The sequence below is a fragment of the Gopherus evgoodei genome, chromosome 6 (assembly GCF_007399415.2).
Source record: "Gopherus evgoodei ecotype Sinaloan lineage chromosome 6, rGopEvg1_v1.p, whole genome shotgun sequence".
In the NCBI taxonomy this organism is placed as follows: domain Eukaryota; kingdom Metazoa; phylum Chordata; order Testudines; family Testudinidae; genus Gopherus; species Gopherus evgoodei.
The window spans coordinates 37,098,533-37,116,671 of NC_044327.1; the positions used below are offsets into that span (position 1 = coordinate 37,098,533).

The window sequence follows — 18,139 nt, forward strand, 5'->3', positions numbered from 1 at the left end:
GTGTAAAATGCCACTAGTTTAGAATGGTAGCATTCTGCATCTACCTTGTACAAATGTAAATGACTACCTGAGTTGCCAGGCAGTGGAAAGACAGGACCTGAGGTCTATTACATGCTAAATCAGGGATGAAGTTAAGCCAGCAGGAATATCTTGAAACACAAAAAAGAGCAGAAAAAGGAATACTGAACATGTGTCATTCCTAGATCTAGTTGGTCAAAAATCCTACCACGTAATACAGTGCTCATTAGCACCATCCTGAGTAGCTTAACAATTAAGTTAAAATTACTTTTCTCATTTTTGTTAACTACAGAAGAACTATCTCTTTCAACAAATGTTTGCCAGCCTATATATTTCCAGCGAGGTCTAATCTTAGCCAACTGGATACATGCCACTGCTGATTCCCTGCAGTACCTTTGCATGCACTTTCATGAATGCATTCCTGACACATCTCAGGGCAGTGTTTACAGATTCCATTGGTGGCAAAGTGCTTCTCAGAACAGGAGCTTTTACATTCCCATTGCTCCAGAAGCAAAGGATTTTCGCAGGACTGACATTTTGTGGCATTTCCTTCACACGTCTTGCAGGATCTGCTACACTTGATGCACGTACCAGTTTCAGCAAAATACCCCCTAGAGAGTCAGGACAAACAGAACAAATGGTAGGACAGAGCACATTTCTGGAACAGTTTGATGGCACAGTTTATTGCAAATATAGAGGAATAAAAATGTATTGGGTGGCTCAGGAGCTTCATAATGGGCAAATTTCACAAAGAGCTGTTATGTGCCATACATCTCATACAATATATTTTGCTCACTGCACCGCATCATCCCTTAGCAGCACCAAAATCGCCAGCATCCAGAAGGCTGCATGGTATTAGCAAAGTTTCCCATGACTTCTTTCCTTCTGCCTACCAGGGTGTTACTGTGATGCCCACTCTTCCTGTCCTCCTTTTGATTCCCAGGTGGGAGAGGCACAGAATACGGAAGGAAGAAGCCATTGCCTGCAGCAGTGATATCAGTGGTTCAGGAGAAGGAAGAAAGATATCATTCCAATGGTGGTAGGCTAAGGAGAAAGAAGATACACCCCTGAGTAGTGGGAGGGATGAGGAATAGGGAACAGAAAGATCTCACCCCCAGCACCAGGAGGGACAAGCTGTTCCTGCACTAGCAGAAGGCACTACAATGGAAGGTCAACAACTCTGCAGAGGTGCAAGGGGGAGAAGAGGAAGGAGCTAGAAAAACATGATCACATCCAAAAGAAGTGTCCCTCAAGAAGCTATAAACATTTTCGTGAGTGTATTCTGCTGTCAGGAGTGTGTCGCACTGATACCTGTGTTATACAGCCTGTGGGTAAGTGGTGAGGAGCCTTTCTGAGAAGCAGCTCTAACTCTCCTCTAATAACCAGATGACAGCATGGATGTGTGTGATGCAATTTGTGGCTGAACTTCAACATAATCTGATCCTACAAAGATTGTGTCCTGGACTATGAAAGCAGAGCAACTTTAAGCAGACTGACATAGAGCAGCTGTGGGCAACCAGAGTCATTCTAGGTTTGGAAGGATTAATCATAATAAAATATTTGCTAGGCTTGGCCTATATCTCATAGATGAAAGGAGATGGAAGTGCAGGCTGGAGGCACATTTCATTCTGTGTAAGATCTTGAAAAGAAATATATGGAGTGAGGCCAATAAGCTGTTTGAGAGAATTACTAATTCAAAACTATGCAGTCATCTTCTAAAACTGAGGAAGGAACAAGCATAGAAAGCAGTGCCAGCAGGATATCTACTTTGCACTAACACATACACCCGGCAGCCTTCACAAAGAGGAGTGCATTCCAGTGCTTTACTGGCATTTCACAGAATGCTTTAGAAGAGCAAGGGGCAGTATTTTCCGAACAAAGCCAAGGAGGTCAATTAAGAGGAAAGCTGGAAAGAAGGAAACAGAAGAGAAGAGAGTCCACCTCCATCTTTCCTGTTTCTATCTTCTTCCTTTCTTTTCTCTTATCATCTCTCAAATCCTTCCAGTCCTGTCTTCCTCCTTCTTCTTCTATCATGGGAGCTTATCCTGTCAAGCTCAACAGCTCACCTTGCTTTGCTGATTCACTCTTTCTAAATGCCTCTGTCACAAGAGAGCAGTGGATCAGTAAGATACGTAGAACACCTCCCCCGCACACTATAGTACTTTCTTTGGTTCTAAAAGAAGAGATTTAGAACTGCATGAGAGCACCTATGTTTCTCTGTGATATCCTGCAAATGGGAGTAGGTGATAAATGTAATGTAAAATATTCTAGGGGCTGAAACTTGAGACTTAACTCTGGCTGACTTTGTTATAGTAAGGCCAGTATCTGAAACCCTGTTATGAATGGGTCTTGCAAGATACTCTGGAAGGCAGTAAAAAGTGTGTGTGTGTGGGGGCGGGGGGGGGGGAATGCAGGAGGTATAGATGAACAAGGTGAATTAAATTGCATGATTCCATGGAAAAAATGTGGGAAATGGCTTCTGGAAATACACACAAGTTAGTGTAATAATGCTACAGCATTATTTTGTGATCAGTGGGTTATAGTTCATTTTTTGGATGGGTAGGCTGAAAGAACCCACACTGGCCTAGATTCTAATCTCAGTTATATCTTTCATGTCATTATTCCAGATTCACGCTGGTGTATCTGAGCTCAGAATCTGTCCCTTTGATGATCTGATTTATTTAATACAGTTAGCAGGTGTGCAAATGGTGGTAGGAAAATACAGCTAATAAATTAGTGTAAATCACAGAGAAAGAAGATTGGATGTGTTTTCCCAAAAGAAAGAAACTGAGTGGTGGCCACTAAGGACTGGATCCTACACAGCATAGAGCATTATGTATACATGCACTTGGTAACTAGCTATAAGCAGAATATAGAGTGCAATGGAACCTGATCTGCTTTAGGGTCTGATCAATGCTTTTTGGAGTCAATGGGAACCTTTGTGCTGCATGACTGCCAGGTTACTGATGCATAGCAGGAGAAAAACCAAAGAAGAAAGTATATGATTAAGCTCCCCATCTGCATGTTCAGGATTGTGCTTCAGTCCATAACTCTTCAGACACCCCATTCTGTGCCCATACTCTACCTCTTTTTTATCCTGTATTCTTGGGTGCAAGGGAGAGGGCAGAGAAGGTTGTTGAGGGTTACTTTCAGTCAATGAGATCTATGCTGAGGGTGAAATCCTGGCTCCATTGAAATCAATGAGAGTTTTGCCATTGACTTCAGGATTTCACGCCTAGTGCTTAACTTAACTTACTTACATTCACATGTAGCCTCTGCTAACAAGAGCAAAGTAAATTACTTCATCCAACTGTATGAATATACATTGTTTCAGCACATCATAATTTCTGATGGCCAAAATGATACATTAACATTTCCATAACAGGAGTTTATAATGTATCTAGAAGGGCCTAAATTATGGAGACAAGTGGCACAGTTGAAAATTAGTGAGCAAACTTGAAAGTTGGTGTAAATCAACAAAACGCAGGAAGAAACACAAAATAACTTACGTGGGGCACTCCTGAAAGCATCTGCCTTCATGTAGGTAGAGCGGCCGGTGTGGCTGAGACTGGCACTTTAGGCAGTGCCTGGGGCCAGAGCAGTTTTCACAGTCATCTGTGCAATTCTCACACTTCCTACTTTTCAAGTCTCCAAAAGTCCCTCGAGGGCATGTATGTACACAGGTCTCAGCGAGAAGAAATCTCCCTAGCAATACACCCACCCCAATGAAATGGCACAGTTGAGAAGGCTTAACTCCAAAATAACTCCAGGATCTTGTTTGTGGTGGCCAAACCTGCAGTAGCATATTGGTGGGTTTCGTCTTTTAAAAAGGGAACCTTAATTTTGCATTTCCTGGAAATCCAGAATTTAGGGTTTTTTCCCATCTTTTTAAAAACTGCAACATTCTTTTAAACCATTTGCCAAAAAGGCCAGTCTTATAGCCAACTCACTCAGAGATTTTAAGGCCAGAAGGGAGCATGATGATTATCCAGGCTAACATCTTGAATAACATAGAATTTTACCCAATAATTCCTGGATTAAGCCCATAACTTCTGGTTGAGTCAGTGGGGAATCAGATCCCTTGATAAATTTGTCCAATGGCTAATTACCTTTGCTGCTAAAAATAAATGGTTTATTCCTAGTCTGAACGTATCAAGTTTCAGCCTCCAGTCATTGGATCTTGCTATGCCTTTATCTGCTAGATTAAACAACCCTCTACTATCCATTAACCAAGATATTCCCTAGGAATATATAATGTACCGAAGCATCTAGCCAACTACAAACACTTCCCAAAGAAACTGAATCTCACTTACCTTCTAGACATGAAGTGCACACTTCAGCAGCTCTATCACAGGTCCAACATGAAGAATCACATCGTTGGAACTGTTTTTTTGAGTCTGGGAGGAAGAGGGAAAAATACTGCTGTTTACTCCGTTTAGTCTTAGTAGGGACTGGATCACCAATGGCACTTTTAGGAGGACAAGTAGGCAGGGCACCTTCATTCAGTCTGGCAAATTTCCTATTTGCTTTTTCTACATAGATTCACTCAGAGCTATTTTAAAAAACCTAACTATTTACAGCCATAAAAGTCTCATATTATATTCCTTGAAATTAGACAATTTACAGTTTAATTCAATCACATATTCTTGGCTGATCAGTAAAGGGTTAGTGTAGAAAAATAAGATACAAAGGGCACCCTCAAATCCAGTTTGGCATTGTTCTAGAGTGTTTATTGCAAGTGCAGAGGATATTTTAGCTTATTCTTGGTAATTTCAGGTTAGTGGTATGGATGGTCATAGAATTTAGACTACAAATAGGTAAACACAGACACATTTTATCTGGGGAGAGGGCGGAGGGGAGGAATATATGGTTAGGGGACTGCTGCTGAACGAAGAATTTGTATTATGCTTTCATGCTAGTTGATTACATTATTTCCCTAACACATTTTAGGAGTTCCTTGGAAGTGAATTAAGAATATGAAGGGGAAGAAGGGAGTACCTGGAAAGAGATGTATTCACCATGTATCAATCATCTCCCAGTTCTCCCCATCAGGAAAAATCCTTCATGTTCCTCTTATGGAATCTTTTTATCTGCAAATTTACACTTCACACTCTCAGTGGGAAATTTGGGGTAATGTTTGCATAGACTTTGCTCAGCTGATGTCCACATTTCCAGGAGCCTGAAGTACATTCATGATGTGCACAGGGGTAGCCTGTGAATGCCATAGGTCCCAGCATGCAATTCTTCATTTTGATCCAGGCAAAAAGCTGCTCAAATGAAGATGTAGCGTTGGATTCTGAAACCCCTTCAGGTTAGTCTTTCTTATTAAAGTTGAGGGTGGACACTGCTGTGTTTGACCAACCTGTATTTTGGCTACCCATGTTTTGGATCAATATGCATTTGACCTTTGTGAATGTACATAGTACTCTCTTCTGTGTTGGATATATTTACCAGTTATTAACATATATCCCAGCAGCATTTTACCATTGATTTTACCACTTGATTTTACCATTTTACCACTCTCTTTAATCCATTCTACTCTCTGTAATCCACAACTAGTTCTGGGCAAAGCTTTTCAGACCCATAGTTTACTTACAGAGAAATGGGTATAAATAATGATGTAGTTATTGGCACCAGGGCTCAACCTTGGCTCTCCCACTGCCTAGTGGAATACTGTAACCAGAAGGCTGTAGAGTCAGTTGTGCTCACAGGCTCTTTCTGGCTCAATGACTAGTCAAATAGCTTATACAACGTGGAAGAGCTTCAACAGGAGAGAATGAGAAACCTTTACTTCAGGTTCTCATATAGCACAGGGGTTAGTGAGCTTCTAACTACTGTAGATGCCCCCCAAGTTCAATTCCCTCTACTGAGGACTAATTCATTATTTAGACACTTACTTTCAACAGGAGAGATTGAGAAAATCCTACCCCAGAGTATCCTATAGCTGAGTGACTAGGGCACCTTTTTGCAATGTAGGAGATCCAAGTGCAATTCCCTTCTTTAAATCAAGCAGAGAGGGTGATTGAACCCAAGGCCTCCCACATATACTTACCAGACCTCTGTGACTTCTTTGGCTTCAGCTGTTAGCAGCTGGATCTGGGACCGTGCACCCCTGCCATGCAGCTGGGCCTGGGTACCCCCCTCACAGCTTCCCAGGGCTGTGCACATGCCCTCATGGCTGTGGTAGAGGATGTGAGCCCATGGCTGTGGTTAGATCTGGGACTATGTGCCCTTGTCCTAAAGCTGTAGCCAGCTCTGGAGCTGGTGCTGTACACCTTCCCTGTGACTGTGGTCACTGGAGCTGGGGCTGTGTCTGTTTCCCATCCATGGTGGATGGGCTCGGCCAGTCAGGCCCCATCCCTGGGACTTCAGCTATGGTTCCTCCTCCCCCATAGCCCTACCCACCCCGGTTATTTTTAATGAAGTTAGAAACAGGTCATGGGCTCCTGTGATTTTTTTTTTTAAATTGCCCATGATCTCTCTGAGTTTTATTAAGAATAATTGTGACAAAATCTTAACCTTAATTATGAGACAAGGAAACAAGGAGAGATGGATCAATTAATTCTTATATCCTTTAGAATCTTAAACACTAGATTAAGCCCCTTCTAACTCTTCTTCTTTCCAGTTTTAACAGTCATACCTCTCACTAGCCTCATTGTACTTATCCAGATTTATTCCTTCTTAGCAACAGCAAAGGTATGGTGCCCAAAACAGAGCTCAGGCCTACACTATGTACCATCAGCAAACACTGATTTGTTTTCTATCCCATTCCCTAGCTCTCCTTCCAGGTTAGCAGGGAGAGTGTAACTATCTCTCTCTGAGCAGAGAAAAGCCCACAGTTGCATGCCTTTAGTGTATGCACTATCAGAGTAGTAGGGCTGGGCCAGCTGGGATTAATTAAGCCACTCTCCCAACACACTATAAGAGAACTGGACTGTAGGACACTGAAACTGGCCAGTAAGGGGGTAGGTAAAACTTTTGCAGGGTGGGAATATGGGAAAGCTTTTTGATTGAAACTTTAGCTTTATAGAGTTATTCATTTTAGTTAAGTTCATTGAGTCTAGGATTCAGGAAGCCTTACTATGTAACCTTGAAGGGCAATGTTTGTTTCTTTGAGCTAGGCTCTAAAAAGCTGGATTTAGCAGTCAGTAGGACTTCAAGGTCCTTGGTTATTGATCCTGCAGTTATAGAGGGTTACCTTGGTCCTGTCTCACACCCAAGCAGCTTCTGTGTTTGTTTTGTGCTATGCACTGGGCAGATGATGTTCCACCAGGCTATTTATGATAATTCCTTTCCTCTGAGGGGCCTGCAATTTCAATACCCATTATGGTTAATGAAATTCTAACTTTTAACAGTATATATTACTGTACACTTATTCAGGCTAGATTGCATCCACTGTCAGATTGCCAATGCACTTAGAAGCCATCTGGAGTCCCTCTCAACTGTCTGGATGTTACTAATCAAAACAACTTAGAGCAATCAGCAAACTTCACTCTAGTTTCCCTAATCATTAAGACTACAGGAGTCTTGACAGACCTCTAAGAACCTCACTACTGATCTCTCTTCATTCTGAGGAATTCACTACAGCTGGTTTTTGATAAGACTTTGCCTGTTCAGTTCATAGTTATTCACTTAATGTTTTATTGTGGACTTCAACAAACCCTTTGCAGAATATCAAGTAAAATGTATTTATTGGGCCATGTTTATTTAGTTTTTTTTAAAAAAATACTCTGAAAATGTTAGGTATCATTTTCTTACATGAATTGATCCTATTGGGTTATATTTTTTCAGTTTTTTATTCTTCTATCCTTAAATATATTGTATCGTTTTCTCTTATATTGAGGTGAGACCAACTGGTCTGCAAATCCAGTCATCTGTCTTCGTTCCTTCTTTTTAAAGTAAGCCCCACACTATGATTCTCTTGAAGAATTGTTGATATATTCCATAATCATGTTGTTAACTAAGAATGTTTCTCACTTTATTTATTTACCTCAGAAACCTCGCATGAACTGAATACCATTTGTTCCTGGAATCTATTGCATTTGCATTTCTAAGGTCACTCTATCCTTTCTTAGCACTTTCAAAATTTCTCAAGGATACAGTGATTCCCACAAAAATTGAGATTTTCTTGTATTAAGATGGAATACAAAATTATTTTATGTAATTTCTCAGCAGTCACACTGATACCTTGAATATTTTATTTCCCTTAAAATCCTCTCTGTAGACAGGGAAATCTGTTCTAAATGTTGTCATTTAATACCAGTTATGAAGATAAAAAAGGGAAACAGAAATATAGCTGTAGTAGCCCTACCAAGATTATGGGGCTCTGATCCTGACTGAGACTTGAGGCAACATAAATAATAAATAGCAATTTGATAAGGCTAAGACAGAGACACTTAACAACTGCTGAGAAATGTTTATAGAGAAATTGTCTTGAAAACATCTGTTTACAATTAAGAAATATCAACTTTCATTTACATTGACATATTCAGCGATCAAGATTATAGTTTAATGTTTGTTTTTCTTGGCAACATTTGTGATAGTCAGTCTTTGCAATACATTACAGTCTCCACCAGAGGGGAATATGCACAAGCAGTTAAGCTTTTGTGATATTTTACCTGGGAAACACAAGAAAATTTCTGTAAAAAGCAACAAAGTCCTGTGGCCCCTTGTAGACTAACAGATATATTGGAGCATAAGCTTTCGTGGATGAATACCCACTTCTATAATCCAGTTACTCTAGTTTATAACTTTTCAGTCAGAAATAAATACTTACACCCTCAACTCGAGGATTCTCTTCCTAGCACCAATATGAAAAGCTTGCAATTAATTGGGCCTATTTTGAATTCTGAATTGTTGAGTTCTCCCTCCTTCAAAACTGTCATTTATTTTAATAGTAGCAGTTGGACTCTCATTTTGAAAAAACAAAGTAGTCAGGGTGATGGCCTAAATATCCTTCTAAATGAGTAATATACTGCAAAGAATTTTGTGGTAGATCCCTGTGCACTGCACCTGCCATGATGGGACCAATGTTTTTATACATAGAACAGTCTTGAAAAGTTGTCAAAAAAATTTGCCAGCCTGGGGACAAAATGTATTTATTGGCCTTTGCTCTGATGATAATGAGAAACCAGATGGTCAGTTTCTGCCACACAATATCTTACTTGTCACTGACACATTACTTACTCTGGGCATGTGGGCAAGTAGAATTTTTCTGTAAGGAAGTGGTAGAATTAGTTAGATATTTAGTGGAGGAATTGTATCTCTGAAGTAAAAAGATTGATGAGACTACAAAAAAGAATTGCCAGCTCTGGCAGTTAGCCTTGCATTCTGACCTACTGTACCCCTTAATAGTTATATTATACCAAGCATTAAATGAGACCAGATCACGGCTGTTTGGCTAGCCATTACCTGTATCTGGAGGATTCCTTCTTGGGCTCTGAAATCTAAGCTTTCATTTAAAAACTGAAATCTCTAATCCTTATGGTTGTGAAGAAGACTTTAAATATGTGAGCCAGATGTCCACTATTACAATGACATTTGCTAATTTAGCAGACAGCCTGAAATAATACATCAGTCAGAGAGAAGTGTGGAGTGCCCTGATTCATATATATGGAATGTTTACTCTGAAGCTCATTGATGATAATGTTTACTGCTTCACTGCTGGTTTAAAAAAATGCAAAAACCCCTTTTTCAGACCTTCAGAGCTTGGATGATTTTGCAGAAACGAAAATGTCACACATGTAAGCTTCCAGTGGGGCCAAAATTTGCCTCAATACCATGTTAATTCTTGTTTCCTTAATCAGTAAAGGCAAGCAATTTTATAAATATTTTCAGCTTCACTCCCCCATTGCAGAAACTAAGGAACTGACTTGTACTTTTGCCACTTTCTGAGTTAAGCTTTATGGCAGTTTGGGATATGTGGTAGCATTCCATCCATTCAGGCCGTTCCATGATCTTATCAAACTGAAAGTTTTAGGAAAGGCTGAACTTTGGTTTTCTTCCTTTCTTATTTATGCTAGTTCAAAATGTCAGTCTACCTCCAACAACAGGACATGGGACAGTGATAAACAATCACAGTAAGCATTGATTTCTTTTAACATGGAACAAAGAACTTTGTTCTAAGGAAGATAACAGTGGGTAATATCCTGACCATGTTGGAATACTGAAATCAAGGGTCCCTAAAGTTACTTTTTATCTTTCTTGTGCTTCTACTTAAGATTTCCCTTAGAATCATCTGTTACAGATCTAAAGAAACAGTACACTCATCCTTAAAGATATCCAATGTAATCTTTCACATTGAGTGAAAGTAAATTTGAGGCTTCTTGAATGCCTACTCACTTGCTTTCAAGAATGCAGGATGAATGGGTGTGTCTGAAGAGACATTGGTTTACATGCAATCCTCAGCATTCAAATTAGCTACTTAGCTGTGCAGTAGAGACCTATATTTAGTTCTGCTCCTGCTATTATGGCAGTGGGACCTGTGGGATCCCAGTCCTTCTCCAGGGCTCTACAAGAGTCCCATGCAGGTCTCTACAGTCCATTCTTTGGTCTTTCTCATGCTGCTAGGCAGCCACAGCAGAGTTCTCATTAATGCACGGTCAGTTTCCCTGTGATCCCTGGCTGGCCAGCCTATGTTAGTTTTTACCTTGTGCTTATGCACACAACAATCCTTCACACCTGTGCAGTGTAGGATCAAACCATTTTATTCACATTTACAAAAACCACCTATGGACTCAGTACATTTGTTTTGTCTGTTTAGAGATCACATTTATTGGTGCTCATATATAAGGGAGAAGGGATTAAAAAAGTTAATTTGTTTCAGTTCATGATATCAAACTGGCTCCCCCACTCCCATTTGTAATTACTCTCCTTTGCTTCCTAATTGAAAATTACAGCAGCTTCTACTAAAGAAAACCTGATAATTTTTTTTGTGAAATGTTTTTTTTTTTGTAAACCCGAAGTCAAAATCATGCAATACATTGCTGTAGTGAGGAACATAGAAGGAGCTGCACTGCCAGGGTTGTAACCATGTGTACGTTACTTTTAGAAGGTGACCTGTTTGGTCTGTATACTGTGTAGTAAGGATGTGATTTGAATGAAAGCCAGTTGTTTCCAGTGGGGATGCTGTTTAGTTTGTTAGATTTTATTCTGCTTATGGCACTGGCCTTGCAAAAATGATACAGCCCTGAATAAAAATACATAAAATAGACCACATATCTCAAAAAGCTAATTACAATTAAATAGCCATGATAAAACATAATGAAAACAATATACAGAGGTAATAAAATACTAGAAGCTATCCCATCTCAACGACTTATGAGAATTATAAATTCAAGGGTACTGGTAGGTTAGGTGAGAAGTAAGTCACAACCCCCAGTAACCATTAATTCCCAAGCTGGTTATCACATAACAGCCACAAGATTAATTTAATGAATGAATGCCTCGAATAAAAAATCTGCATGCAACTCCAATGGGGATGATGAAAAAAATGTATAGGTTAGTGAATAAGTGTTGCCTGCCTCTGACAGAGTTACATTTCACATATGGATGCTATTTAAAAAGTCCCCTACCTCCTTCTATGGTGCTAAATCCTCCTCTGTAGATGTCATAAAATTTTCCATGTAGATTTCTTTCTCCTCCTCTCCCCCTTATTCCATATTCCCCATCTCTCTGCCTTATCCATTAGTCCCTATCACAAGTCTCACATCTCTTTCCAGATACACTACAAAATGCACACCTACAGCCAGATCCTTAGTTGGTGTAAATCAACATAGCTACACTGAAGTTAGTGGACCTATAAAGAATTGTATCAGCTGGCCTGTAATTTCTGTAATCCTCTGATTTCTGAATATTTTGTCTTCTCCCCACCAATCCTCTATTAACATATTATATTTGTTAATTCTTGTCTAATTTGGTATTTAGGGAAAGAAAAAAGTGCACAGACACATGCTTTTGGTGTAAGGCTTCTAGTATACTTCCCAATAGCTTCTTTTTGGATGCTACTTCCATTCTGTGTTACAATGTGTGATATGAGCTGTACTAGCTGTATACTTACCGTACATAATTAATGACAAATTTTATTTTGAAATGATTTGCCTGTGAAGAGGCACGTACCCCATGTTGAATCTGTAACAGAAACATGTCCTTTGCACCTCTCAAAAGAACACGCTAGGCTACACTGTATGACTGAGGCGCATACAAGCTCAGGGTGTGGTATTTCCAGTGAACTGGCACAATTAAGACCTGGTTTCAGCTTGCAAAATGTCTAGTCCAGTTGATAGGGTGTGTGTAATCACTTGGTGAATCAAGCCTACACTAGTATGTCTCCTGGCTCCCAAAGTCATTTCATCATCTGGTACACCAGATAAAATACAGATGTTTTGAGCTACAAACACAGAGCTCAACCATTTTTTTTTCTTGGCTTGCCTTTCCTTTTAAATGTCTGGATGCCAGACAAGCTCTGTTTCCTTATTTCAGGCCTTGATATGATTTATTAACAAATTCCCAGTTTGGAATTGAGTTGTTAGCCCACCAAAATACCCACAAAATAAGTATAATTTAGGAAGCTTTTATATACACATTGTCTTAGTCTCTGGTCTATGTGCTCATGAAAATTCATGATTCTGGACTTCTATTTATCCTCACACAAGAAATGGAAGTGAAAGTTAGACATACAAAAAATGTATACTGTATACCCAGAAAGTGATTTTAATCCTGTCTTAGCTACATTAACCTCTCAGAATGTGAATAAATTCTGCCTTCACATTGACTTATCTCTTAGCATGCTCTGGTATGCTTCCCTTTAACTTGTTTGTCTAGGAGCCAAACTGAGACAACAGTTTTTTGTCTCAAGGAGACTCAATAGGTTGGTTACAACCAACTTGTCCAATATGAATGATCAGTTCAGTTACTAAATCCATTGTATCATTTTCAGCTACATTGTCTGGATCCAAGTGCTCAGACATAGTACAGCAGAGATGAAGGTAATGGCATTGTTATTTGTGAGTTGAGATCAAGGTCCAACACACCTCAGCCACAAACCTGCCTGCGTTCACTTTAGCATACTTTTTAATAGAAAAAGATTAAGAAGCTTATTCAAAGGCACTTGTGATAGTTATTGAGTTAAGCTATGGGGGTTTGGGGATTTTGGCTAGATTGCCACCTTAATGAACATGACACAGCTAGCTGCGTATTTTGTTTGGTTATAGCAGGGAGTGGGAGTGAAGTGACTTGAGGTTTTTATTCTGCCACTGACTCAATGTGTGACCTGGGACATGTCATTTTACCTGTGGCTCAGTCCTGAATAAATGGGAATCAAATGGGAATAATAATACTTACTTGCCTTGGTGGAACAAAATGAGATTCTCAGATGAGACAAAATTCCTATGTGTCATTATGTATTCATAGTTATAGATAATTGTAACTAGAAGAAAGCATCTAGATGCCAAATAAAAGCAAATTCAAGGCCTCTACATATATTGTTTTTGCAGATAAGAAATATGCTTCTGTTGGGCACAACACCTTTTAATGGATAGGAAGTACATTAGTTTGGAAACATTAGACAATAATTAGAGATGAGCTACTAGTGCGAACATTTTCTTGTTGCTGCCAACACCACCTGGCAGAAGGATTATATAGATGTTAGTTAATGGCAAAGCCATCTAGATCTCAGGACAGCCGTTCTTGTATTTGCTCTTTTAAATCCATATAAATGCATTTGAATCAAAAGCAAATTTTGATTTGACCACATTTCTCATGTTCACTTTCAATGAGTCGTCTGAGCACTTGAGCTTTACTAATTTGAATGTTCACACAGGGTGAAATTCACGCCCATTCAGAGGGCCAGTAGCAGGCCTATGCTTCATTGAAGTCCTATTTAGACCCTAGTGTGGGACTTAAGCCATGCAGAGGATTTCTGCTGGGCCTCTGCACAGCAGTGAATTTCATTTTAAAAAGCCTACTTTAAAGTTTGTATACAAATATTCACAAAAAGTGAATTCATAAAATTCACACGTAGCGCTGCTTTGATTTGATGCATAAATCATGCAAACTGGGAATTAAAAAATCCCAACACAGTACATAGTGCAAATTACCAATAATCACAAGGAGTTGTTCTTTAATCATTTACCGGCTAAGAATTATTTGCTGAAGAAATACGTAAGTAATTTTTACAGTGAACGTATGTGAAAGTACTGTGATCTGTTTGCAGATAGTTCATGAAAACAAAGAAGATTTGCATCAAATCATTTGCTCTGTTCCAGTAATGATGATAATACTCAGCAATAGCATTTTGCATTTCAAAATGTTTCACTGACATTAATTAATACCTTGCCATGCTCTTGCGGAAGTAAAAATATTATCTCCATTGTATAGATGGGGAATCCGAGATAGAGAGAGTTGAAGTGACCTTACGCAGCCACAGATTAAGCTTCTGGCAGAACCAGGGCTAGACTTCAAGAACTCCTGCTCCAAATCCAGTGTTCAGTCCATTAGTTCATTATGGTTATTCTTAAATTTGAGGATCCATTAAATTACTTAGAATATGCTCTATACTTCATTCAAAGTGAAATTCAACCCTGTTCAAGGAGTCAACACAAGGCCTCAAAAATAGGGCCTAAACTGGATTTAAATTGTGCATAAGCTTTAGGTTCTCTGCCAAAGGGTGAATTCTACCCCCTGTGACCAGATTTATACTCATAGTCAGCAGGATTCCTTTACTTCTCAGTCTACTTAGATATAAGATAGTTTTATCCAATCTATAGGACCTTGGAAACATGGGGTTGGATGCCTTTCTAAACATTTCTAATCATAGTCTATGGGGGTGAAATGAAAGGGATCAAAGGATCTAGCAACATACCATTCCAGAATTTCCTCTCCACTACCATAGTTTTTGGGTTCGCACACTTTCCGTGCAGTAGCTGTAAATTCTCTTTGCAGCTGGTGCAGTCATCAAAGTTGAGCCCTTCACATGTTGCACAGGTCCTATGGCATTCTTCACATTCTGCAAAGTCCTCATCACTGTAGAAACCAGCCCCGCAGTCACTTACACATTTCTCATCTGCAACATAGATAGAGCCTTTAAGTCACAGTATCACTCACACAGGTTGAGAACCACAAGAAGAAATGCTTTATAGACCTATCCATTCTGGGTGTTGTGGGGAACAGCAACACTAGCAATACTGTGTACTTGAGGATTATTAGTGAAATTTAATCTCTAGTCTTCTTTATACCGCTTTCAACCCCTGTTGGAAATTCAGGGACACATTTTGAAAGATTGTGTGTGGTTTCAGTATTATGATTCCTATTAAAGCCAGTTGGAAATGAACAAATTAAAGTCAAATGGGGAATCCTGCAGCTGAGACCCATCGCAGCTCCAAAACTGTATTCTTTAGGTTTCAGCATCCAAGATTAGATCTGTGTATTTTGAATAATCCTGGCTACTTGAGATTGGGGGAGGCATATATCCCTGATCTCTCTTTGAGATACTTTAAGAGAAACAAACAGAACAGTGTGAATATTTTGTTGTGCCTCCCTCCCGTCATCCTGGCCCGTGGTTTTAAATTTTATTGCAAACTTTTAAAACTCAGCCCATGTCCTTATAGAAAACTTCACAAACCTTTCAAGCCATTCTCTACCAAGGTTTAAGTAGAGCTAAGTCTGTCTCAAAATATTGACACTCACCATCTTATCAAAGGCACCTGATCAACATCCTATACAGCACTGCGACACCATCTTATCAAAGTTCAGATCTAGATCTGAATTTCATGATTGAACCCTACCTCTAAAATGGGACATCAAAAATCTAAGATCCAAATCTAGACCCAAGGTTTGATTAATTTTAAGATTCCAGCAAATGTGGGGCCAATATTGAGTGAACCTGGGTTGATTCAGAACTTCAGCTACCACAGCGAAGATGCTCCGATATCATGGTGATGTTCGGCAATGTAAACACTAAAATAGATAAAATAGATTCAGGGCTAGTTTGAGCAAATCTGAGGTTCCTTAATAGTTTTATGAGGAATTCTTAGTTTTGTGTGAGTTTGATATTTGAAATTTAGTGGTTTTAACTGGGTTTTGCTCAGAACATTTGAGGTTTATTTGTTCAGACCTGAAAGTCAAAGTTAAACTAGAATGTGCAAAGCCACACAAATTAAAAGCAAAGAAAAGGTTTGCTTGACTCTCTGTCGAACTAAAATCACCTTGTTTCACATAGCTCTATCAAATAGAAATCTTTTCCTGTACGTGCTCAAAGAGAGGGGATTGAAGCCAAACACTTGTTAAAAATAAAAATCCCAGTTGGAATTCATAGTCAAATATTTTGGGACTTTTGAACCAAAAGATCCCTCGTATTTACACAAAGGACCTGCTTATACAAGGTGCCCTTGATTCACAATGATGTCTATAGAGGATGCTCTATAGGAACCTCAGAGAATTAGGTCCGAATTTTGGCTTTCAGTGCAAGGCTTCCAAGTAATTTTTGAGACTGCATATGTATATTACCTGTTACTTTGCTTACCTAAGAGATAAAAGCCTTTTTTACACCAGTAGCACTCGTACTTGTCACAGCTGTTGCAGTTTTCACCACATTCTGTACACTGGAGAGTACTCTCATCATTGTAGGTGTTCTCAGGGCAGTTCTTATAACAATGCTGCTTATACCTAGTGACAGAACATTCTTAGTAATTTTAATAAATCTGTGTGAGGTCATGGAGTTCATTTTTGTAAGTGTGGTGAACATACATAATTCCTAAGCAGATGTAATACAATTACTCACAAACTAAATAGCTACCTAGTTCAACACTACTCTACAAGCCAGGTTTGTTAATATTATGGTTCTCAAATATACTTGTAAAGTTTGATTTAAAAAAATTAATGCACACAATTGTGTGTCTAATTTGTACATTTATTGCAGTTGCTTGATAATAACTGGCCATCTGAACATGTGTAACACCATATTTGTACACACAGTCATGTATGTGTATACATAGACTCATAGATCCACAAATTTGAAAGCCAGAAGAGACAGTTGTGATCATCTAATCTGAATTCCTGCATAATAGAGGCCATAGGACTTTCTTGAATTAATTCCTGTTTTAAGTCCAATGAACTATAGCGTCTTTTAGAAAAATGTCCAATCTTGATTTTAAAATGTCCAGTGATCCAGTACCCTTGGTAAGTTGTTTCAATGGTTAATTAACATTATTGTTAAAAAGTGGCGCCTTATTTCTAATCTGAGTAAGTCTAGCTTCAACTTCCAGCCATTGGATCTTGTTATACCTTTGCTAGATTGAAGAGCCTTCTATTATTAAATTTCTGTTTCTTATGTAGGTACATATAGTCAGAGGTCAAATAAATTCTTAACCGTCTCTTTGGTAGAATAAGTCAATTGAGCTCCTTGAGTCTATCACTATAAGACATGTATTTTAATCTTTTAATCATTTTTGTGAGTCTTCTCTTAACCCTCTCCAATTTTTCAACCTCCTTCTTTAATTTTGATCACGAGAACTGGACACAGTATTTCAGCAGTGCCAAACACATAGGTAATATAACCTCCTTAATCCTACTCAATATTCCTCAATTAATACATGTAAAGATCACATTAGCCCTTTTAATGTCAGTGTTGCACTGGGAGCTAATATTCAGCTCATTATCCACCATGGCCCCCCAAGTTTTTTTTCAGAGTCACTTCTTCCTCAGATAGAGTCCCCCTTCCTGTAGGTATGGCACACATACTTTATTCCGAGATGTACGACCTTATATTTGGCCATATTGAAACACATATTGTTTGATTGCGCCCGGTTTAACAAGTGATCCAGATCACTATGTATCAGTGACCTGTCCTCTTCATCATTTATCCCAATTTTTGTGTCACTTTCAAACTTTATCAGTGATGATTTTGTTTTCTTCCAGGTTATTGATAAAAATATTAAATAATGTAGGTTCAAGAACTAATCTTTTCTGAAGTCTCTCTAGAAATATATACTCAATGATGATTCCTTGTTTACAATTACATTTTGAGATCTATCAGCCAGTTTTTAATCTTAGATGTTACTTAATCTACAGCATGAATGTTGAAGATTGTAATATGTGTTTTCTAACTGCAATCATTAAATTAATT

The 18,139-nt window shown here is 38.9% G+C and overlaps 1 protein-coding gene across 2 annotated transcripts in view; it reads right to left on the reverse strand.

Moving 5' to 3' along the window:
* Positions 1 to 18,139, reverse strand: part of PCSK5 (proprotein convertase subtilisin/kexin type 5) — a 302,119-nt gene that overhangs the window by 17,884 nt on the left and 266,096 nt on the right. For both annotated transcript variants that reach the window (XM_030566779.1, XM_030566778.1), the window contains exons 26-30: positions 16,538 to 16,680; positions 14,879 to 15,079; positions 4,332 to 4,415; positions 3,528 to 3,723; positions 412 to 629 (exon numbers count right to left, since the gene is read on the reverse strand). In XM_030566779.1, the coding sequence (XP_030422639.1) occupies positions 412 to 629; positions 3,528 to 3,723; positions 4,332 to 4,415; positions 14,879 to 15,079; positions 16,538 to 16,680 (842 nt within the window). The remainder of the gene's footprint in view (positions 1 to 411; positions 630 to 3,527; positions 3,724 to 4,331; positions 4,416 to 14,878; positions 15,080 to 16,537; positions 16,681 to 18,139) is intronic.